At 41.8% G+C, this 25167-nt stretch overlaps 1 protein-coding gene across 1 annotated transcript in view; it reads left to right on the top strand.

Annotated features, from left to right (window-relative positions):
• The window catches only part of SH3BGR (SH3 domain binding glutamate rich protein), a 53000-nt gene extending 28069 nt beyond the window's left edge, over positions 1 to 24931 (top strand). The window contains exons 4-7 of the mRNA XM_074995931.1: positions 6971 to 7045; positions 7638 to 7739; positions 21801 to 21871; positions 23747 to 24931. Coding sequence (XP_074852032.1) covers positions 6971 to 7045; positions 7638 to 7739; positions 21801 to 21833 — 210 coding nt within the window. The 3' untranslated portion in view covers positions 21834 to 21871; positions 23747 to 24931. The remainder of the gene's footprint in view (positions 1 to 6970; positions 7046 to 7637; positions 7740 to 21800; positions 21872 to 23746) is intronic.
• Positions 24932 to 25167: the final 236 nt, after the last annotated feature.

The raw sequence follows: 25167 nt of genomic DNA, 5'->3' as shown, positions 1-25167 counted from the left end.
TGAGGCCTGGGATGGCTGCCCCAAACCATCCTAAGGACAAGGCAGCTCTGCAGCAGGAATATCTGCAGTTACTTGCCTATCTTGTAGAAGTCTTCTGAGAATTAATTTATAGTTAATGTCCATAGAGCACCTAAGGGATTAAAGAAGCTACATGTACTACGTATCACCAGTAAAAATGCTGTATATCAACAGGATTAAGAAAATTGTATTTCTCCTGTGTTATATACCATCCATTCCTTTATGCACTACTCAGCCAGGTGTTTTATTTTCCCTTTACACTGTGAAATAAAGTAATTTATTTTTTCCCTTTAAGAGCTCATTCATTCCAAGCTTATATCAAGGCTATTAAAATGTCCACTCAGTAGCAAATCTCTAAATGTTGAAAACAATATGCTTAGGCCATTTTATGGGAAAAGTAATCTTTTTGTGCTATTAGTAACAGGCAAGAATGGTTTTAACAGATTTAACTGCTGTACCAAGATGCTAACCTTTCAGATCTGGAGCTGAAGGTCCTACAGCATTCTTTTAAAAAAATAAAGCATGCAACTATTTTTACAACTAGCACCATTTAAAATCTGGATCAGAACTTGAGATCAGGACTCATACTTATTTTTCACATGTATTGCATGGTATTTCTCACCATCTTCACTGGAGAGCATAGTGATTATAGCTTGGGAGATAAATGACTTCATTGTGCCACTGCTTCTCTTTTGCCTGGTTGTCAGTTCAACCCTAATGTGAAATTAATGGGAGTATGGTGAAACCAATGGGCAGTATAAGAGTTTCAGAGAAACACAGTGAATTTAAAAGGGTGGTCATATCAGTTCTTCTAAATTACCTAGTAAACCTTTTCTTGTCTCAGGTGTTTATTATAGGTTGAGTCTCTCTAGTCTGGCACTCTCAAGACCTGACCTGTGTTGAACCAGAGAATTTGCCAGACCCGGAGGGTCAATATTGTCTAGCACATTACCCACACTTCCACTGCCTACTGGGTTCTTAGAAGACATTTTAGGGATAAATTACAGATAAATAACAGCACAGAACACTGAGTGTCAAGACTGGTGGCTGTAAATAAACTTTATGGCACCACAGGAAACTTGGCCACAGCCATGATAAGTGGCTGTCTGACTAACTGTAACCTTGTCGGATTACAGATGTTTTCAGACAAGAGAGTGCTCGACTAGAGAGGTTCAACCTGCACACAGAGGTGATTTTTTTTCTAACAAAAATTATAACATAGAAAATATATAAAGCCAACAAGTCTGTCTGTGCTCTTCTCCTTCCCAGTATCTCATCTCCTGGAGGCTGTGGGATAGTTAGCATAAAGCTGGTTTGCATGCTGTGATGCTTTTTATGCTGATTGGTATTGTCTGAGGATCCCTGCCTACCTGTGTTATCCACCCACTGTTTCATTTTATGCTTAGATTGTCAGCTTCTTGGGGGCAGGGACAGTTTTTTGTTCTGTGTTTATATATTGCCTAGAACAGTGGGGCTCTGCTCCATGATTTGGGTCACTACCTGCTACTATAATACTTATAATAATATTGATGCACATTTTTGCAGCACTTGGAGGCCCCTATATAGAAAAACACTTAAAAGCGTGCTTATCTTTGGCTGTGTCTACACTAGCGTTCCTCTTTCTAAAGAGACATGCAAATGAGGGAAGTTAAATATGCAAACGAGGCACAGATTTACATATCTGGCACCTCATTTGCAGAGTCATCTTTCAAAAGAGCTTCTGTTGAAAGAAGAAAACCAGTGTGGGTGCGGCTCTTTTGAAAGTAAACCCAAGCTTCGAAAGAACCCTTCTTCCTAAAAAAATAGGAAGAAGGGTTCTTTTGAAGATGGGAATTACTTCTGAAAGAGCCCTGTCTACACTGCTTTTCTTCTTTTGAAAGAGGAATATGAAAATGAGGTGCCAGATATGTAAATCTGTACCTTATTTGCATATTTAACTTCCCTCATTTGCATGCCTCTTTAGAAAGAGGAATGCTAGTGTAGATGTAACCTTTAAGTACAGGAGGAGCTCTACTGAAATCAACCGAGACCGCTCTTGAGCTTATCGTTAAGCATGAACATGTCTTTGCAGCATCAGGCTAAACTTCATAATGTTTTTTTAGTAAGTTCTGAGTATATTATTATTTCCAGTGGATTTGTTGGCCCTACATGGCATTGCAAAATGGCGAATTCATTCATTCATTCGTGCCATGCTGATTAGCGTAGGTGATCATGGCCTTCCACCCCTGTCTATTACGAGTACTCTGGAGCATCTCTACAGTACTGTGGCAATGCAACCATGAAGTGATACTGTCCAGTATTTTCTCACATTGTCTTCCTTGCTCTCGCTTTCCATTATATTTTCCTGTTGTCACTAAATTTTCAAGTGCACGCTTCTAATTATATGGCCTATAAATTTTGCCTGCCTTGTTCTTATTCTGTTTAACAGTGTTCTTTTGCTATTGGCTTCATTTGAGACAGACTCATTCGTCCTTTTGGTCGTCCATGACATGCACAACATCCTTGTTACAAAACACATTTCTGTGGCTTCAACATACTTCTCAACTTGTTTACTGATAGGCCATGAGTCACATCCATACATGATGACTGGTTCTACATAACATTGCAGCACTCTTTTCCTAACCTCCAATTGTAAGATCAGTTTGTGAGAATGCTTCTCATTTTCTGCAATGCTGCTTTCGCTTGAGCGATTCTGCATTTCACTGCAGTTAAACACCTAACGCTGGATGTGATATAGGATCCTAAGTATTTGAATTTAGTCACTTGATGAAGAACTGTTCTATTTGCTAGTACCTCACATGTTGGCAGTATCTTCATCTTCATAATAACCATTACCTCCATCTTCAAGATGTTCAGCTTGAGTCCCTTCAGCTCGCTTTCTTTATTGACAATGTTAACCAGTTCCTGAAGACCTTTTTTACTTTCTGCTATGAAAGCAGTACCATCTGCATCCCTCAGGTTGTTGATGTTACATCCTCCAACGTTTAATCCTGGCAGACCTCCTATTTTGCGCATTATTCTTTCACTCTACGGCCGTGTCTACACTAGCCAAAAACTTCAAAATTGCCACGCAAATGGCCATTTCGAAGTTTACTAATGAAGCGCTGAAATACATATTCAGCGCCTCATTAGCATGCGGGTGGCCGCAGCACTGCAAAATTGATGCGGCTCGCCGCCGCGCGGCTCATCCAGATGGGGATCCTTTTCGAAAGCACCCCGGCTACTTTGAAGTCCCCTTATTCCCATCTGCTCATAGGAATAAGGGGACTTCGAAGTAGCCAGGCTCCTTTCGAAAAGGAGCCCCATTTGGATGAGCTGCGTGATGGCGAGCCGCGTCAATTTCGAAGTGCCGTGGCCGCCCGCATGCTAACGAGGCGCTGAATATGTATTTCAGCGCTTCATTAGTAAACTTCGAAATGGCCATTTGCATGGCCATTTTGAAGTTTTTGGCTAGTGTAAACGTAGCCTACAAATAAAAGAGATCAGGTGAAGGTACACAACCTTGTCTCACTCCTCGTTTTATCTTCACATATCTACTAAGGTTTTTTCCAGCCCTGATGGCTGCTGTCTGTTTCCAGTAGATGTTTTTAATTATTTTCAAATCCTTCCCATCTATATCCAGTTCTTTCAGTAGTTTCATCATTTCTTCATGTTTTACTGTGTGGACTGCTTTCTCATAGTCTTTGAAGCACAAATATATGTCCTTTTGAACTTCCAGTGCTCTTTTGATTAATGACCTTAAAATGTAGATTGCATTACCATTAGCTCTGTCTTTCACAAATCCACATTGTTCATCAGAGATCTCAGACTGTATTTGATTTCAAATTCAGTTCAAAAAAATCTTCAAAAGAATTTTGGTCATGTGACTCATGAGACTGATTGTCCTATGCTGTTCACATTCAGCTGCACATGGTTTCTTCGGCAAGGCAATAAAAACAGATCTTGATAAGTCTTCTGGGATGTGCCTGTACTGTAAATATCATTTAAGAGTTTCGTAATTGTGTCAATACCAAAGTCTTCTAAGGCTTCAAACATTTCACTCATGAGTTTGTCCGGACCCGGCGCTTTTCCTCTTTTCATGCATTTCAAAGCTTTTCTTACTTCTTCCTTGAGTATAGGTGGACCATCTGCATTCTTAGAGGGACTCAACTTTTCCACTCTCTCATCATGATAGAGTTCTGAAATGTACTTATTGATTTATATCAGTAATAATTCAATTTGCTGCTATATCTTTAGCCTTCCAAAACAATTATTACATCTACTACACCTACAGAATGGGAGTAGCATTCCTGTTTTCAACGTTTTTATCAGTGTCTGTTAACATGCATACAACAATAATAGAGTGCTGAGGAAGTTTGTGAACAACCAACCTCCCCTTCACCCTTTCTTGAAGCCTAAACGGGTTCTCAAGAAATAATGAGGTGAAATATAGCAAAGAAAAAGGGACCAGCCATCAGAAAAGCACAGACAATGTAATGCCTAATTGGTAGATTAATTTGTAGTGGGTGTAGATTAGGTGAGGGGTTTTTAATAGTTCGTCCCTCAGCATGCTACTGGTTTTAAAAATATTTCTATTTCTTGCTTATCCAAGTTACTGTTTTAATAAAGGGAAGCCACTTTTAGAAGAAGGAAAAAAATTGTTTCTGGAAAAATTTCTTTTAAGACAGACTAAAACCCAAGGCTGTGTCTATTCAGGTGTGTAGTGTGTCTGATCACTTGATCTTTTTCTCAAATGTTATCAGAGAGGCATCCTGTTAATGAGAAGACTGTTACTTAAAATAAGTTAGTAAGTAGTGTATTACTGAGTAGTTAGCCAGATTAGAATGCTGACAGTGAATGATTTGTTGTGGTGAGATACAGGTTGAGCTTCTCTAATCTGATACTCTCTCATCTTGCAAACTCCATAATCCGGCATGATTTTAGTTAGCTGGATGACCACTTAACCTGGGTGTGGCCAAGTTCCCTATGGCCCCATAAAGTTTGTTTCCAGACATCACTCCAGGCTCTCAGTGTTCTGTGCTGTTATTTAGCTGTAATTTACTCCTAAATGTCTTCTAAGAGTTCAGTAAGCAGTGGAAGTGTTGGTAATATGCTAGAAAATCTTGACATCTTGTGGTCTAGCAAATTCTGTCATCTGGCACGTGTCAGGTTCCAAGAATGCTGGATGAGAGATGGTCAACCTGTAGAGTGGGTTTATCTTTACTGAGAGTTATTCAGGAAAAATAGAGCATAGGTTACATTTCTTAGAACTCCAGAAAGCAGATAGCTCCCTGCTAGACTATTCCTTTCTGCAGTTGTTTTAAGAATTCAATGGAGTGATGCTGATTTATACTAGATGAGGATCTGGACCTGTATGTGTTACTCAGCCCTTATTCCTTTGTGGGCTTGCTGTTCTGATTTTGAGGTTTAGCCCTGCATATGCTTTAGGAAATGGAAACTTCTCCTTCCAAAGCATCTCTGAATGTGAAATTGAAAATGTGATCTCTTCAGGCGACTGTATAAGATACTGATAAATGTTTTTTAGTGGCAAGGAAAAGACTCACAAGTTGGCATGAGCGCTGCTTAATTTTAAATTAATAAAATCTATTTGGGATGCTTTCAAGTGTTCATGTAATAACTAGGTTCCAAATAGCATTATTTCAGAATGACTTTTCTATGTTCATTGTTCATACGTTTGAGTCTGTTTCTTTCACACATCACTCAGAGCAAATTCTGCCCAGGAACTTCTCAGCAAAGCTGTGTGTATATATACTTGGTGATAAAATAGTGCTAACTGTCTAATTCTCCTATTTACTCCTTTAAGTTTGTATTTTAGTTATGTCCTGTTAGTGTGAGTTTGTTTGTGGTATATTTTTATACATAATGTATTCTCATTTCTTGGGCATGTTTTCAGTATTTACAAAAAGTCATTAATGCCATCGAGGATAGACATAAGAAATCTAAAGGCAAGGCTTTTTTTAAAAAGTCTATGCCAAATAAGAACTATGTCTTTCAATTTCGATTCATTACAGGAAGTGTCTCTCTCTCTTTCTCTCAAGAGAAACAGCAGTCATATAAACAATGATAAGTGCAATATTTTGCAAGAAAATTTCAAGAAATTTATAAAACCTCTTATAGTGGTAGATTTTTTTAAATGATGAAGAGTATCATTTTCATTCTAGAGTTCCTTTATTAGTTTTCATGGCCAAAAGTCAGAAGTATGAAAGGCACACTAAGCCAACAAATGGCTATCAGTATGAAGAGGTAATGAATCAGTTGTCAAAATGAGTCATGCTAGTAGAGTTCTTTAAACTTTTTCTGCCTTACTACCAGCTTGCTCTCTCTAGAACTTTGATCTGTTGATTTATTCAGGTTCAGAAAAGGGCAACTAAAATGATTAAGGGTTTGGAACGGGTCCCATATGAGGAGAGGCTAGAGAGACTGGGAATTTTCAGTCTAGAAAAGAGGAGACTGAGGGGCGATATGATAGAGGTATATAAAATCATGAATGGTGTGGAGAAAGTGAATACAGAAAAGTTATTTACTTGTTCCCATAATATAAGAAGTAGAGGACACCAAATGAAATTAATAGGTAGCAGGTTCAAAACTAATAAAAGAAAGTTTTTCTTCACACAGCGCACAGTCAACCCGTGGAACTCCTTACCAGAGGATGCTGTGAAGGCCAGGACTCTAACAGAGTTTAAAAAAGAGCTCGATAAATATTTGGAGGTTAGGTCCATAGATGGCTATTAGCAAGGGATAAGGATGGTGCCTAGCCTTTTGTCGAAGGCGGGAGATGGATGGCAGGAGACAAATCGCTTGATCATTGTCTTCAGTTCACCTTCTCCGGGGCACCTGGCATTGGCTACTGTCGGCAGACAAGATACTGGGCTAGATGGACCTTTGGTTTGACCCAATATGGCCGTTTTAATGTTCTTATGTTCTCAAATGTTGTTCATTTTCCTTGATTCAGGAGGTGAAAACTGCAGAAGAGACATCAAACCTTCCAAACGGTGAAGTTTCCGGTGAAGAGCACAAAGATGTGGAAGTAATAACTGACTATTTTTGTCATCCTGAGAAGTCCATTTTCATCCATTCTAATCATCTATCATGTTCTAAACCCCAAGACCCAGAGCAATAAACCCTTTATGCAAAATGCTTAACTTTAAGAATTAGAATAGTTCTATCAAATTCAGAAGGACGGTGGCCCTTTTGCCTAGCAGCAGAGCTAGAGATGAGTGTTTTTTTTTCTTTTTCCACAAAATGAACAGACAGCTCTTAAGGGCCTATTCAAATATTTACAAAAGAATCTCCTTCTGTCTGAAAGGGAGTGAGTGCACTGATACACCCACTATTTCTGTGTAGGTGAGTGTGGTCTTGCATGGCTCACAAACTTGCATCAGCACTAAAAATGAAGAACTCTGTACTCACTGCTTACTCATTTCTCTGGAAAGGCATCAGTCAGATAGCCCAGTGTCTGACTACATGTGGGCAACTGTATAGTGGTTACCTGATGCTTTTAAACAAGTGAGTTTCTGAGAGAACACATAAGCAATCAGTTGTGTACAGCCATTGTTCCCCCTCCCCCACACCCATAGCTGCTTTATGCTCTCTCTGCTGTGCTTTCTTTTTGTGGTCAGGAGACTGAAAAGTCTGAACAAAATGAAGAAAATGAGGCACACGCAGAAGACAATGTAGATGCTGTCGCTAATTCTATTGAAGTGCTGTCAGAAGAACAACAGGTAATTTTCTCTTTTCTTCTCTGGAAGTTTAATCCACATCTGGGCTAAATTCATTAAGTCCAGATGTTGTCATATAAAACTTTAAACCCCTCAGCATGAATCTCAGGGTGCAGCTCACTTATGGCCACAACTGGTGTTTGTGTGACATCTTCAAATTCACAAACAATCCCGGGAAACAGGTTAAGCTTTGCTCTGCACCTTGACTGACAGGAGCTGTCTTTTAGTTAACAGCTTCCCCTGCCATTTATAAACATGCACATTTTCAAGCTCACCTAGAACCAAACACTAGTATGAAGAATAATCAGAAAACTAGAAGGTCAAACACTGTTAATACCAGAGAGAAAAAGTTGTTGCCATCAGTGGTTCAGGCACCCGAGGTGCTTGTAGAACCCTGTTATCCCCATAAGACGAGAGCTCTTAATGTTGCACAAGCATTGCTGGTACAACTCTGAGTGCACTGCCTTGGAGCAAGTCTTACAGACTCAGACTTCAAGGTCAGATGGGACCCTCCCGTGATCATCTCGTCTGACCTCCTGCATATTACAGGCCACAGAACCTCACCCACTCACTCCTGAAGCAGACCCATAACCTCTAGCTAAGTTACTGAAGTCCTCAAGTCATGATTTAAGTACTTCAGATTACAGAGAATTTACCACTTCCACTAAATTAAACCTGTAAATGACCCCGGCCCCAAAGTGAAGAGGAAGGCAAACCTCTTCCATTCTCTCAGGTACTTGGGGGAAATTTCCTTTCTGACTCCAAATAAGGTGATCAGTTACTCTCTGAGTATGTGGGCAAGACCCAGCAGGCAGATACTTGTGAGAGAATTCTCAGCAGTAACTCAGAGCTCTCTCCTTTCAGTGTCCCTTCACCAGCCACCAGCAGTTTTTGCTATTGGCAATCACTGATAGGCCACATGACATTGTAGGCAGTCCTGTCAGATCACTCCCTCCATAAACTTATTAAGCTCAATCTTGAAACCAGTTAGAGTTTTGTATTCATTGTTCTCCTTAGAAGGCCATTCCAGAACTTCACACCTATGTTGGTTAGTAACTTTCACCTAATTTGAAGCCTCAGCTTACTGATGGGCAGTTTATATCCATGCTTTCTTGTATTCGCATAGACACAACTTAAACCACTCCTCTCCCTCCCTGGTATTTATTCCTCTGATGCATTTACAGACAGCCATCATATTTCCCCTCAGATTTCTTCTGCTTGGGATAAATAAGCCAAACTCTGAGAGGCTCCTCTAGTAAGATAGGCTAATGTGAGGGATGGAAAACATGGTAGCCTTTCTGTGCACCCGTTCCAGTTTGAATTAATCATTCTTAAACATGGGAGAGCAGAACTGCACACACTTTTCCAGACGAGATTTCACCAGTGCCTTGTTTAAAGTTATTAATACTTCTCTGTCTCTAATGGAAATACCTCGCCTGATGCATCCTAGGTCTGCATTAGCTTTTTTCTTAGCTGCATCCCATTGATGGCTCACAGTCATCCTGGGACCAGCCAATCACCCAGGTCTTTCCCCTTTGCTGTTGTTTCCAACAGATAAGTCCCCAGCTTATAGCAACAATTAGTCCCTAAATGGATGACTTTGCACTTTGCACTATTAAATTTCATCTTGTTTCTGTTATTCCAAGGTCATCCAGATATTCCAGTCCTCCATATTGGCTGTGTGTTCCAACCTTGTCCTCAAATTTTATTAGCACACTCCCATGTTTTGTGCAAAGATAAGTATCAAAAATGTTAAATAAGATTGCGCCCAAGATTGATCTCTGAGGAACTGCACTAGAATTGCCCACCAGTTGGACAATTCATCTTTCACTATGACCTGTTGTAGTTTCCTCTTTAACCATTTCCTTATTCATCTTGCAGTTTTCATATTAATCCCCATCTTCTTCAATTTAACTAATGATTACCCATGTAGAGCCGTATCGAATGCCTTATGGAATCCAGGTAGATTAGATCAATAGGTAGATTTCCTTTGTCTGAAAAATCAGTTATCTTCTCAAAGATCAGGTTGGTCTGGAATGAGCTGCTTTTTCTAAAACCACACTGTATTTTATCCCAATTACCATTCACCTTTATGTCCCTTCGAAGTTTTTTTCATAATTTGTTCTAAGACTTGCATACAGCTGAGGTCAAACAAACAGGCCTGTAATCTGCTGGATCCTTTCCCCTCTTTCTTTAAAATAAGACCTATATTAGCAATTCTCCAAATATAGGGTACAACCCTTGAGTTCACAGAGTCATTAAAAATTCTTATTATTGGGCTTCCAATTGCATGTGCCACTTCCACTTCTGACATGGTGATTTCTACCTCCATATCCTTGTTCTCATTAGCTACATTATCACTGCCCCTAAGGCAGCAGTTCCCAGCCTTTTCCAGGCAGGGACCCATTTTGACAATTCAGGGAGATTCAGGCAATTCTAAAATGGGGGTGGGGGGGAGGGTGCCATAACTAGCTAATTTTGCACCTGAGGCAAGAGTATAAAATTGCGCCCCCTCAAGTTTATATATTCATAGTAGTTATTTCATAGAAATAACACAGTGCTAAAATAAAAACACTATGTTTATGGTAGTTAATTATTATTTTATTCTCATAGTTGATCTGAGTTGTGGTGGGGTAAAGACCCTCATGTGCAAACTCCTCCCCCAGTATAAATGCCACCCTCAGATGCTGCAGCGGCTGGGGGGCCACACTCAGGGGTTGGGGGCCTGAGGGTCACACTCAGGAGCTGGGGGAGTCACACTTGGGCTGCGGGGGCTGGAAGGGTCATGCTCACAGTAGCTGTGTCTACACGTGCACGCTACTTTGAAGTAGCGGCACTAACTTCGAAATAGCGCCCGTCACGGCTACACGTGTTGGGCGCTATTTCGATGTTAACATCGACGTTAGGCGGCGAGACGTCGAAGCCGCTAACCCCATGAGGGGATGGGAATAGCGCCCTACTTTGACGTTCAACGTCGAAGTAGGGACTGTGTAGTCGTTGCGCGTCCCACAACTTCGAAATAGCGGGGTCCGCCATGGCAGCCATCAGCTGAGGGGTTGAGAGACGCTCTCTCTCCAGCCCCTGCGGGGCTGTATGGTCACCGTGTGTAGCAGCCCTTAGCCCAGGGCTTCTGGCTGCTGCTGCTGCAGCTGGGGATCCATGCTGCATGCACAGGGTCTGCAACCAGTTGTCAGCTCTGTGTATCTTGTGTTGTTTAGTGCAACTGTGTCTGGGAGGGGCCCTTTAAGGGAGCGGCTTGCTGTTGAGTCCGCCCTGTGACCCTGTCTGCAGCTGTGTCTGGCACCCTTATTTCGATGTGTGCTACTTTGGCGTGTAGACGTTCCCTCGCAGCGCCTATTTCGATGTGGTGCTGCGCAACGTCGATGTTGAACATCGACGTTGCCAGCCCTGGAGGACGTGTAGACGTTATTCATCGAAATAGCCTATTTCGATGTCGCCACATCAAAATAGGCTACTTCGATGTAGGCTTCACGTGTAGACGTAGCCAGTCTGGAAAGGCCAGGGGTCACACTCAAGGTCTGGGGTTTGGGGGCTGGGGGGTCACAGTCAGGGTCTGGGTGGGTCACACTCGGGCTGCGTGGGAGTCATTTTGGGGCTGAGGGGCTGGGTAAGTCACACTCAGGGGCTGGAGGGAGATACAAACAAAAAATGAAAACTGACAAATCAGTTACATAGAACAGAAGGGGAGCAGAGGGGGAAGGGAGGAGTGGGGTGAAAATTACTGCAAGAGTCTGTTCAGTGGCTTGCCTGGGATGGCTACAAATATCAAAGGTAGAGAGACTGTCTTTATAATGCATAATTACTTCCCTAGTGATAGAGATAGCTGCTGATGCTGGCGACCCTTAACAAATCTAATCGTGACCCGTGTTTGGGTCCTGACCCATAGGTCAGGAATCCTTGCCCTTATGTCTTCATTAGCTTCTTTAGAAAAACGAGACAAAGTATTTAAGTTTTGGGCTATTTCTTGATAATCTGTAATCTCCACCCCACCCTCAGCATTTAGTAGTCCCATGTTTTCTTTCCTTGTTTTCTTACTTACATGCCTATAGAATCTTTTACTATTGGCTTTAGTTCCCTTTGCAAGGTCTATCTCCTCTTGGCTTTTTCCAGTTCTCATTTTATCTCTGCATTTTCTGACCACCAAGAGGTGGCTTTCCTTGCTGATCTCTTCCATCTTCCACTGCTTGTGGGCCTTCTGCTTTCTCTTAATCACCTGTTTGAGATCCCCACTCATGCATCTGATGAAGCGGGTCTTCGCCCATGAAAGCTTACGCTCCAAAATATTTGTTAGTCTATAAGGTGCCACAAGACTTCTTGCTGTTTGAGATGCTCGCTCATCCAGTTTGGTATGCAACCCTTCCCTATGAATTTTCCCCCTTGCTTGGGATTCAGGCTTCAGATACCTTTGGCAACTTTGAATTAAAATAAATTCAAAGCCTCCTCCACATTCGGATCCTTGAGTTCTTTGATCCAGTCCACTTCCCTAACCAATTCCCTTAGTTTATTAAAATTAGGCTTTTTTTTTTTTTTTTTTTTAAATTCAGGGAACCCTAGCTGCAGATCTAGTTTTTTTAATCCTTCCATCTATTTTAAACTGAATTAACTCAGGATCATTAAAATCAAGATTGTCCACTACAATCAGCTTTTCTATGAGGTCCTCGCTGCTCACCAATACTAAATCTAAAATGGTGTCACCTCTTGTTGTTTAAGCAATTATTTGATGAAAAAAATCTGTCAGTTATCACATCCAGGAAAATCTGGGCCCTGGTGTTATTAGTAGCATTAGTAGTCCTCTAAGCTATAGCTAGGAAGTTAAAGTCTCCCATAATTACACAGTTCCCAGTAGTATTTATTTCATTACAGACTCTGTCTTATGCATTGCATTACTTCTACTTTCTTTACAGTCGAGTCTATCATATGTTTAATATATGACTCTATGAGACTCTGGGAACTCCCTTAGTAGCACATCCCACACCTGAAACCCCTGTAGGAGCCATGCAGAAAAGCTACATCATCAAGGTCCTGGCTGGGATGACTTAGTGGGGGTTGATCCTGCTTGAAGCAGGGGGCTGGACTAGATGACCTCCTGAGGTCCCTTCCAGCCCTATGATTCTGATTCTGATTAGTGAAACCAAAATTGCAGACATGCTCCCTCAGCAAAGCTTCTCATTTTCTCTGGTAAATGCTTAGCCTTAAACTTCCAGTGATGCGCCAATAACTCTGTGCCAAAGGATGTTGTGAAGGCCAAGACTGTAACAGTGCTCAAAAAAGACACAGATACATTCCTGGAGGACAGGTCCATTAATGGCAATCAGCCAGGATGCCAGGGATGGTGTCCGAGCCTCTGTTTGCCAGAAGCTGGGAATGAGTGACAGGGAATGGATCACTTGATGATTACCTGTTCTGTTCATTCCCTCTGGGGCACAGGACACTGTTCACTGTTGGAAGACAAGATACTGGGCTAGATGAACCTTTGGTCTGACCAAGAGGCAGTTCTTATATTCTTATTGGATGGCATCTCTCTCTTGACTGTCGAGGAGTTGTTTTTTGGGGAATCACACTTCATCTATGGTCTGGAGGGAAGGAGGGTGTACGAGCTGGTCCTGACCAGTCAATGACATCCCAGGGAAGAAGAATGAGAGAAAGAAACGGGTGTTTGAGTTGAAAAACAGACCACAGCAGACTGTAAAACATTCACTAGCCTTGTGTAAGGCCAAAAAATAAACAAGGGGCTCCTGTCTCCTGCAGCACCCACTGGCCAGCTGCTTGTTATGACAGATAATAAGGTATGAAGCACAGAGATAAATGGAGAAAGCACTTCCATTGTTCTTTTCTGCCTATGTTACAGTGTGAGTTGGCAGGGCATGATTGCCCACCAGACAGATTCAGTGAATGACAAATCCAGCAATGTACCCCAGGGCCAGAATAAATCATTTAAATTTTAGCAAAGCCCAGTGGAATAATAATATTTGTAAGAGACACCATTCAGGTCCTGCTCTAATTTGCTAACTTCAGAGAGGTACCAGTGGATAGAAATGTGCTGGAAACTATACAGCTATTCCTCAGAGATCTGCTACAGCAACAGCCAGCAGGAGAGCTGCCTTAGAATATGCTGCAGGCCCAAAATGGGGGAGATGGTTAGGTGTGTTTGTAGAAGAAATGAACTTCTCCCTCCATGGTTAGGTATTTCAAGTTACTTGCCTGGCCCAATTCCCTTAAGAGAATGGTTCAGATTGCCTATGTGTATGGAGACAGGAAAATTATATTCTACCTATCTTCCTTTCCTCTTCCACCACCTATTCTGCTTGACTGTAGTTGTTGAGTTGGGGCATGTCTTTCTGATGGACATTTCTTCTGAATAGGTGGATCTGCTGCTGCTGCTTCTATATACAGACTCTTGTGTAGCGTGTGTTGGTCAGAAAGTAGCAGAAACACTCTGCTGAACTGAGCATGTCTTCTTTGAATGGCAATCACAGATGTTTCCCCTCTTCACCAGCAACAAACCCTACAGATGAAGACAACCTTTTTTTTCCGTCTAGGTTTTCCTAAAGGATGTACCTGTCTCTGAAAGCTTCTTCCTACTCTTCACTTATTCTAAATCATTGAGGATCAGGTGCACCTACATGCATAAGGGCTAGGCATCCATTAAAGTTTTGTTTAAATCCCAAAAATAGGACTTTAGTGGGACTTAGGTGGTGCCTAGTCCTTATGCTAGCTTGTGGTACAGGGTTGAATTTCACCCTCAAGTTCATCTGTTCATTTTCCAATCTTTACTTACTTTCAGCCTGTACATGGAAGCCATTTAATACCTCTTTCCTCAACCCTTTGGGGAAGCCCTGGGTAAGACTGTAGACCATCCGTTGGCTGGATTGAGTTACTTGCTGCTCTGGCTGGCATTCTAGTCTAATGTTTTTCAAATGAGAACAGAATGCTGGAACAAGTTGTTAAGTCTTAAAATGTATGAAGCAGCTGAGTATGAGAGGCTTTGTAATGACATAATGCAATGCTCTTTCCATATAACCACCAACTTGCAGATCTTCATTTCTTCCAAGAAAGGTTTCCGTTTCAGGTGGAAAACATTGTCTTTTGGCCAGTAGAACAGCTAGGTATTAGGGGAAATAATGAGTGTGAAGTGATCTTTTTATGGTTATGGCATGACCTGATTTTTTCTTATGAGTTCTCTGAGCATAGTTCACCCACCAGACTCCAGCACTGTTCAAATGTTCCTTTCCAGGGTAGGTCACAGGGTTTGAGCCACTGCCACAGCACCTCCTGCTGCTTGTACTGGGAATTAGGTCCATCAGCTCCCCAGGGTGCCTTCTACTAATAGTGTCATGCTGCTGTCACTTCTGTGCTGCTCCCTGTCCAGTCGCGATCTGTAGCATCCACCTTGGGGCACAGTCCTCCAGCTGAGCCCTACCATTATTGCCACTCTCCTCTCCCTGGAAAGCAGCTACCCACTGTCTTGTAACTCACTTAAGTGAGCTCACTGCAGTACTCAGTCTAGCCTCTTACACCAGAGGCAGACTTCAGTCTACCCTGGCCACCTTCACCACTGGCAAGTGGAAGGGAGGTAAGCCTACCTACTACTCCAGGCCCCAACCCAGGGATTCTTCAGTGGCAGTCTCTCACTGCCCTTCCCCCAACTCCACCACCACCTACTTCTTGGGCCCCTTCACCTGCACTTCTGGTTCTCAATCCCACCCCAGGCTCTGTCCTCCTAGGGCCTCCAGCCTGCCAGACTTAGCAAGGTTGTTCCTGGTACAGCTGTGCAGCCCTCCAAGGCCTTGTCTACACTACCTACCCACCATCAATCTAGTCTACATGACTTAGCTGCACAAATAGCATAGCCATAGTCTACACACTCACCATGACATCTTATGTGTGGTAAGGTCAGTGGAGGCTGCTCTCCCGTCAACACCAGCTATTCTTCTCATCCTGGTGGAGTGCTGGTGTCGATAGGAGTGCACTCAGAGATTGATTTATCGCATCTAAGCAGATGCAGTAAATCAGCTGCTGTGGAATTGAGTGCTGAGGCATCAAGCACTGGCCTAGAGGAGACAAACTCCAAGAAGCCAGCCAGCCAGCCAGCCAGCCAGCCTTCCCTCTCAGGCTCCCTGCAGTGAACTCTCTTTCCTTGGTCTGCAGCTTTCCTTTTATCAGAATCAGATGTGACTTACTTATTTGCAGCCACACCTGTAGCTGCCTACCACTCAGCCAAATTATCTTCAGCCACACCTGTGGCTGCCTACCACTCAGCCAATGCAGGTTGTTTTTAACCCTTGTAGGACTGGTGAGGGGCAGGTCTTGTCACAGGGTACAAAACAAAGAAAATACTGCCCAAACAACTTTTGAACAAGACATCAAATCCCATCAAACTCATGAACTTCTGCTAGCTCCTAGGGGGTCCATCTCTAAAGGGTGTCAGATACTCCAGTATTATGTTGATGGAGGCCGCAAAAGTACATTGATAGGTAGATGTTAGTTTTAAAACTGAGCAGGTAGTATCAAAATACAAAAGGGTATTACGCTACTTTCAGTATTATTCTCTATTATTTTACTGACCAACCCGTCTTGTTTGCTTATTTGACCATATATGGCTGTTGATCAGAGGTTTTGCCCTGAGTTGTCCACGCAATGGTCTTTTTCCTGACTGGTTAAAGTTAATTTAGAAACCATCTCATGTCCTGAAAGGGTGACCTTTCCATCCCCGACCACTGTAATTTGCAACCATGTGATTGCATCTTCAAAACTATAGTCAGGACCCAGTGGGAGTTTCAGTTTACCATGCTGACCGACTTCTGAACATTCGAACCAAAACAGGACAGTGAGACTGCTGTAGTTTTATGTTTCATGCATAAATATACAGTTATTAACCCACAATTGACATTTTGGTTCCATTAATTGTTTTGTTTCATCAATTTAAAAAAGAAGCCACAGTACAGAATATAATCCACCCTGTTTAAGTGGGCTGGTGATCATTAGAGAAAAATTCTAATGAAATCCTGGCTAGTTAAAGATACTTGATCTCTGCCAAGTGATATATGGTGGATAATACAATAATCTGTGACTCTATTTCAATTACGGAGTCCTATGGGAGGGTTCCAGATTCTGGAAGGCCTTATCACAATGAAAACTACAACATCAGGACTGGGAACCAGCAGCAAATGAGGGCAAATGTAGGGCCTGCCAGCTCTTCCCACCTAATCTCTTCTGGAAACTGCTGCAGGATACTGGGCCTCAAAAGCCCTCAACTTGCCAAGGCCAATGAGGGTGAGTTAGTGAGCCACTGGTCCTCAACAGCTCCACCTCTCACTCACTCACTCATGTGGCCAGGAACAACAGGGGAAGGAAAACTCCTGCTCTGTGAAATTCATCCAGGTAGCTGCAACCTTCATGTATGTGGCCTTCTGCTTGTCATAAGGAACCTTTGACTTCTGTAGGCTCTGAATGCTGCTCTACTCATGGGTCTGACCCAAGTGTTACCTCTCTCCTCGATATTCTTCCACCTCTTTCTTTCCTCCTTTCTCCTGTCGCTCCTTCTACATCAGCCTTTCCCTCTCTTTTCTGGTACCGCTTTCTAACCCCTAGTTTTTACATTGCATGAAATGAAGAAGACCTACCATTGCCCTGCCCATTTATGTTGTATTATTTTCCCCTACCTTTTAGCCATTTGTTATCCTTTTGCATTGCAAGGTATTTGGGGCAAGGACTGTGCCATTACATGTGTTTTGTGCAACATCTAGCCCTGTTCTTGACTGGGGTCACCAGCTGCTAAGCTGTTTGTCTTGCTGAATTTTGACATCTGATCTTAGAGATTTAGGCTAAAATATAGAATCTTATCTGAATGCTGTCCCAACCAAACCAGTCTCTAACACTGTTTGGCCAGCCAATGAAGTTGGGGCAAGCTACTTTAGAAACGTGTTTTTTTAAAATGTGTCCTAGCATAGGTACTTGCTCTTTCTCAAACAATTCCGCAGGCCACATGCAACTTGCCTCACTTTTCCCTCATAGCTCACTATACACGTAGGCCACACCTACTCGGGCAGCCTGTGTTGACAGAGGTTGCTGTTGACAGAGAAACCTCAGCAGTATCTCTGTTGACAGATAGCATCTACACATAAAAGCAGATCGAAAGAGCAAGCCACTCTGTCAACTGAGAGCAGCCAGACTGCCCAGCTCGGTCTCGATAGAATGGCTGACTGTAAGCTCTGCAAACAGGGCTGCCTGGGAAACCGGAAGCCCTTTCTGTCGACAGAAGTATCTACACAGGCGCTCTGTCGACAAAACACTGTCAACAGAGGCATTATACAAGATTGGGAACAGGGATAACACTGCTGGAGGAACAGCTGAGTTTTGCCATCAGAGTCTTGACAGAATGCTTTAGCCATGTAGATGCTTGGCGAATTTTGTTGACAAAAGCTCAGTTTTGTCGACAGGAGCTGCCCATCTAGATACAGCCATACACATAGCAACTAATCACACCTTCTGTGCTCTCCTATCCCATCTCTCCCTACCCCTTCAGGCCTCTACTTCTTGATAGGCTTAGTCCCCTTGTCTCAGTAAGCAAGGTACCCTTTTAAATTAAATAGTGTTTATCTTAAAAGTTTTTTTCAATCACTTGTGCTCACTTTACTGTCTAAACCCATTTTGTATCACTTTTTGCTTCTGTGGGCATTGCAAAGCCAACATATCTGAATCTGTGGGAGAGTGAGCTGGATTCTGTTCATCCAAAGACTTGCTAACTAAATTTTAAATACAGCATTTGTCCCTTTGTTATTATACAAGCTAGATAGGGACTATTGTGACCCTTAATTCCATTACAGTTTTGCAGGGTGGAAAATTAGGAGAAAAAACAGCAGTACTTTGCTTGTAAACTGAGAGGAATTGACTGGCAGTTGAGAGACAAATGTTATGGGAATTTTTTTATAATAATTTTGTAGTCACTTTTCAAAGTAGAACTGCAGTGTAAGTGTTCTTTGGGTGTGATCCCAAAGGGAATAGTACTTCAAAATATAGTTCAGAATTCCACATAATTGCTTTAATTTAAATGGGTTTTAATCTCACTGTTTTCCCTCTATCCCTTTAAAAATCTTTTTTCCATAGCTCTTTTTGGCCGTGGCTACACGAGCCCCAAACTTCGAAATGGCCACGCAAATGGCCATTTCGAAGTTTACTAATGAAGCGCTGAAATGCATATTCAGCGCTTCATTAGCATGCGGGCGGCAGCGGCGCTTCGAAATTGCCGCGGATTGCCGCCACGCGTCTCGTCCAGACGGGGCTCCTTTTCGAAAGGACCCTGCCTACTTCGAAGTCCCCTTATTCCCATGAGCTGATGGGAATAAGGGGACTTCAAAGTTGCCGGGGTCCTTTCGAAAAGGAGCCCCGTCTGGACGAGACGCGCGGTGGTGAGCCGCGTCAATTTTGAAGCGCCGCTGCCGCCCGCATGCTAATGAAGCGCTGAATGTGCATTTCAGCACTTCATTAGTAAACTTCGAAATGGCCATTTGCGTGGCCATTTCGAAGTTTGGGGCTCGTGTAGACGTAGCCTTTGTGTAGGAAAAGGAGGAAGAGCACCAGTGATAGAGGCATAGTAGAATGTTCAGACACTAGATTTTCGTGAACAGTGTGTGAATTCATGCAGTTCTCGCTTATTCTCCAACAGAAGTTAACAAATTCACAAATCTCTTTGCTGGCTACCCACTTTTAAATGTAAAATACTGATAACAGAGTCTTGTTAGGGACAATTGTTGTTCGTGCCATGATCTCACAAGTTGACCATTGACCTTGATAATTAGAAACTACATGAAGAGAACCTTTCTTTCAAAGTCTTGAATACAATTTGCTGAGGGTTCCCAAGACTCCCATTTCCTTTGAAATTAATTCATTTTAAACTATCTTGATTGTGTTTTGTAAATGTCTTGAATCACTAAGAACTGTCATAGTAGAAGAGTTGTTGCCCATACACGATAACATTTTCCTTACCCAGGATACTTAGAGCCTTACCTATCAAACCCTTATACACATGAGTAAGTCTACACCTGTGAATAGTCCCAGTGGTGTTTGCAGGTCTATGCCCTAATCTTTTCCTAATATTCTCAATAAGATTAATTACTCTTGGGAGTTACTTGCTGATTCATATTGGAAAAAAGCCAATAAATTCTAAATGTGTCCCCATTACTCTGTTCTATTACAGATTTATTATCTATACATGGCTACAGTCATAGCTGTGGCACGCAGACCTACAAACCACCCATTATCAGGGATACTCTAACTTTTCTATAGTCACTTCTTACATCAGCCAGGGCCTCTGATGAGTTAACACTGTTTTGCTGTGGTTCTCATACCTAAATTTGAGAAAAGCAACACTCTCTTAGAGAAGGCACAAGAAATCTGCATCTGTTGCCATGTTTTAGACATCTCCCTAGGTGCTGTTCCTGCACTTTCCTGAATAGTCATACATCACAGCTATGCTGTATAGACTTTTTTTTTAAATATACATCTACATGTGATGTTATAAAAGTAATGGTTTGAATTTCAGATCCAATAAACAAAAGTGGAAAGATGTTACAGTAGTTGTTTGTGAGCCTTCCTGGATTATTTTTAAGACTACTGGACCAAGAAATCCTTCCTATGGATAGACCAGAAATACTTCCAAAGTTGCCATATGAAGTTCCATTGATTGGGGGTTTTCCAGTTCAGTTAATCTAAGGGGCAGCTCATCTTAAACTATATAAAATCTCATTCTGCAGGAATGCTCCCTTAATGCAACTATGTTAAACTGGCACCTGTATATTCAGCTGGTCTCCTCCAACATGTGCATTTAACTGCAACCATGAACTTTGCTGACTGAGATAATTGTTATTGCCTTGGTTAGCACTGCAGAGTCAATATAGTTCCAGGAGAGAGAACTGAGTTCTGTTATGCCTCACATATTATCAGATCATCTAACTGAAGTCTCATAGTTCAGTCTTTAAATGTTTTCTTCACAATGCTAAAAGGACCCGAAGGAAGCAGAGTTAATCCAGAAAGCACTGAAGGACAATAAACACAAAATATTACAATACCATTTTTATCCATTTTCAGAATAGAGCTCGCTTCTATAGCTTCTCTTGCTCTGCAGAGGAAGACAGAGCAAACAGTGGGAATGTTTGCACTGTGATTAAAAAAATCTAAAGATCTGAACCTCAGAGCCCAGGGCAGCTGGCTTGGGCTTCAGAGCTATAAAGTTGCAGCGCAGACAGTTGGATTTGAGTTAGAGTCCCAGCTTACAGACTATCCCTCTTTGTGGGGGTCTTAGAGCCCGGGCTAGAGTTTGACCCTGAAAGTCTACTTGGCAATTTTATAGCCCTCCAGCCTGAAACAGGTGAACTTAAGTCAGCTGACCCAAGCCAGCTGCACCTATGCCATGGGTCTTCTATTACACTGTAGACATAGTCATCATCTGTACCCTCTCTGGTATGTAACTGGCATCTTTCAGATGATGGCTTCTTTGGCTGGCTGAAATTCCTCAGTCAGAAAGGTTTTTTTTGTTTTTTTTTTCACTTCTGAAATTCATCCTATGTATCAAAAAGCAAAGAACATGGTAGAAATGGAAACACAGGATTATTATTTGGTTCAGAATGACTTCAGGTTTTCAGCAGCCTAGTTCCTGAGGTATGCATGTTGACTTTCTCACTTCTGTAGAACAAGGTCACATTTAAATGTCAGATACTTACCATATTTGTATATAATATATATATCCAAAATCTAATCTTGAGTGTCTCTTTACAGCTTAGAGGTGTCTTTTCCCTCAAATGTTCTGCAAAAAGGGACTTATACCTCCAAAGCTTGCCCGTTAACACCATACGACTAGTCACTGCATGTGTTTTTGAAAGAAAATCTACATGAAATGTATCTGTGCTATTTTTGTTTTATACACTACTGCATGTTACATCTGCTAGAAACATAACGCAGTTGCAAATTTAGCGGTCTGTATTTCAAGTCTGCTCATTTTTCTTTCAACTCTCGTGACTGCTTTTGTATTTCCTTTTTCTAAACAAGGAAGAAGAGGAAGAGGAGGAGGAAGAATCTTAGTATTTTTCGTGTCTTTTTTTCTTCAAAAGTTTTTTCAGGTAATTATGAAGACAACTTGCCTTAGTTTTTAAAACAAGCTTAAAGAAACATCATATACTTGAAAAATCCCTCTCCTGACTGAAATTTCACTTAATATTGTTGCGTCACCTAAAGTGATTAGAATTGAGATTACGTCAAAAGAAAGTTTTTTTTCTGTTTGTTTACTTTATACATTTGACAGCACTCTGCATGTAGGCAATTTACTATGCACTCCTGCATATATGTAGTCATTCATTTTTCCTGTTGTTGGTGAATCTTCTACACAGCCAAAGGTGAGGGAAATATATTTATTTAAACAGGAAGAATCACTTGTACAATCAAAATAACATCAGGAGGTGTCAAAGGCATGGGTGGTGTGTGAAATTACTTTTTAAAGCCTAGTTTGTCTAGATTTTGAGGGGCCAGTGCCCCTTTAACTTCAGCCGATGACTGTTTTTGTATTTAGTTTTGCAATAGAAGGAAGCTCTTACACGTAACCATTAGCATGGCTTCCTCTCTGTTACTACATAACCACCCTCCTTATCTCTAAAGAAAATGTAGAAAGGGTCTTGGGGATTTCCATACTCAGTATTTCAGGACCTAACAATTACCTTTTTCACCCCTTGCCATGGCCTCAACCATATGTAGCTGTAAAGGGGACCTAACTAGACAGTGAATATGTTTGATTCCATGGAGATGTGACATTATCACTGCTCGAACTTGGCTGATAACCAGCTGAACCCAGAGACAATCTCATCCCTTTTTTTCAGCCCATCCACCCTCCCACACTCTCACTCTCTCTCTGTCTCTCTCTCCTTCTCCAGTTTTTCCCCACATTGATATTATGCCAATGGATCAAAGTCATAGTAACCTGAGAGACTTGTGTCACCCACTATAACTAGAGCTATTTTACAGTAGCTGCATACTAGAGTGCTATTCACCAGTATGCTGAACGTCCTTTCCTTCCTGCATACATGGAATATATGAATGGTTTCTAAAATGATAATTAGTTCTATTCAAAGTTTTAATAATAATAATAATAATAATAATAATAATAATAATAATAATAATGTAAAGGTTAAGATTATCTGTAACAACCCCCATGGCGCATGTGGGGTTCAGCTTTTCCTTCAGAAATATCCAGGCATCTCCTAAGGGAATCATACCCGCATTTCTGAATGCATATGTAACACCAGGAAGTGGCTCATTCTGTATTAAGATATCAACACAGCAGTATAAGCTAATACATAATTGAACATGATAATGTATGATGTGAGCAAGTTTCCTCCATTCTTCATCACTGCAGCTCTACTGACATCAAGGGATTATTCTTGACGTACACGTGCTAGATGAGAGAGGAAAGAGTCTCTTAAGGCTTCCATGACCAGACATCTGAGTGTTAATTTAGTGTTACATCAAAGTAGGGTTTTGCATTTAATTTTCCATGTTTTCTTTGTTTTCTTTTGTCTTAAGAAGACAGGTTGACTGAGGGCCACATCAGCTCCTAACTGAGAAAACTCTTGTTTAGGGAATGGGAAACTCAGCATTTTTCACAGATTGTGCCTCTGGTAGGGCAGGTTCTGTCCTTCTCTGCAGTACATCCAGAAACTGATCCAAAGCCCACTGAAGTTAATGGAATCCCTGCTGACTTCAATATCTGGGCTCCATCTCCACAACTGCACAGATTTATGGGTGCCAGGCAGGAGGCCCAGTGTCAGCATGGCTTAGTGAGGGTTGAAGGGCAAACCTTCCTACCTTCCAGTCTGCCCCATCCCAGCACTGAATTCCTTCACTGCTCAGGGATTGATATGCCTTAATGCTGCCCAGTACTTTGCATGTGAAGTCCTGTGTCAATGCTAATTTTATTTATTTATATGCCTTTTTTTCCTCCTCAGGAAGCACAAGTAGATGCAGCACCAGAGAAAATAAAACCATCTCTTCTCCCACAAACAACCCATCATTGCCTTTTGCACTAGACACCACTCTGCCCTATATTATAAATGTATATATATTTGGTATTCTGGTCTTTTATTAAAGTGGGTCATCTTAATTCCAGCTGACAAGATCTCAGGCTTAGCTTTATATGTTCTAACAGTTTTGTCTATGTCTAATTTTAAATTGTACGCTCCTTGGAGGCAGGGACTGTGTCTTCCTCCATGTTTGTAATCTGCCAATTACACTAACAGCACTCAGTAGATAAACAGAGCGATGCACCGAAACTGTAGTAGGAGGTAAAGAACTTCAGTACTGAAAACTCCAATGAAGATCCCTGTGTACGTGTTTGTATCTGAACTGGCCTTTGAAGTGAATGTGATTTCAATTGTACAGTAGTTTAAATAAACACATCTGTGTGTCCACCGAAGCATTGATTTAACGATACTAAGTGCAGAGCAAAATGCATATTAAGACTCCTTTGCCCCTCTTGCATGACAGGCCTGGGTTCTTGCACTTCACACTGGGAAACTTCTAGTCTGGGCTAAAGATCCGCCTGTTTCCCCAGCTATGTTAAGGCAACAGGCCCGTCTGCTTTTAGCACCCATCTGCCCTTACACTGGTGGACCGGTGACCAGAGAATTGATTAAAATAATTCGAACAGTGACTTTGGATCAAAACTCTACTTATTCCTTCTGCCAAAGGTACAAAATGTAGAACAAAAGGTAAAACTAATAAAAACACTATATGCCTTTGCTTGGTATAGCTGTACATTTCCTTGCCATCTTTTGTTAGTCTCCCTCTGCCAGCTCAGCTCCCACCTGTCTTTGGAAAAAAGAGGCTGTCCTGATCACAGCAACCTTTCCCTGTTGGTGTGTTTCCTTGCCAGATTGTCAATGTGTGCTGCTACCCTGGCACTCACTCAGTCGTCCACATTTTCTAGCCCACAAATATCCTCTCATGAGTTTGTCTTCCCTCTGGCCCCTCTCTTCTGAGACAGTTGTGCCCAGATCTATGGCTGTGGTCATATTTTCAGAGCTATAAATTCTGATATTTTGTTTCTTAGGAAGCTCCTTACCTAGGCCATTATTTCACCTTTCATGGTTGGTTTCAAGTCCCTTATGATCTAACTCCATAACAACAAATAGCCATGAATAACAACCACAACAAAGCATGCAGGAATGATCATGAAGTTATAGGCTCTGTTGGGTTAAATTACCACCGTAATTGTCTTTGTAGACTACAGGTGATTTTTTTTTTCTTTTGAAAGTAAATTACTTCAAGAAGACTCTACACCAGCAACCCCTCCTGCCTGCTGCCCACCCTCCTGAACAGTCAGTACTGAATTGTCTTGTCATGCTTTTCTTGTTCCTTAAAGTGGAAG

Source organism: Carettochelys insculpta, chromosome 1, assembly GCF_033958435.1.
Source record: "Carettochelys insculpta isolate YL-2023 chromosome 1, ASM3395843v1, whole genome shotgun sequence".
Classification (NCBI taxonomy): Eukaryota; Metazoa; Chordata; order Testudines; family Carettochelyidae; genus Carettochelys; species Carettochelys insculpta.
The sequence above is the reverse complement of the archived record's forward strand: the minus strand, read 5'-3'. Positions and strand labels throughout refer to the sequence as shown.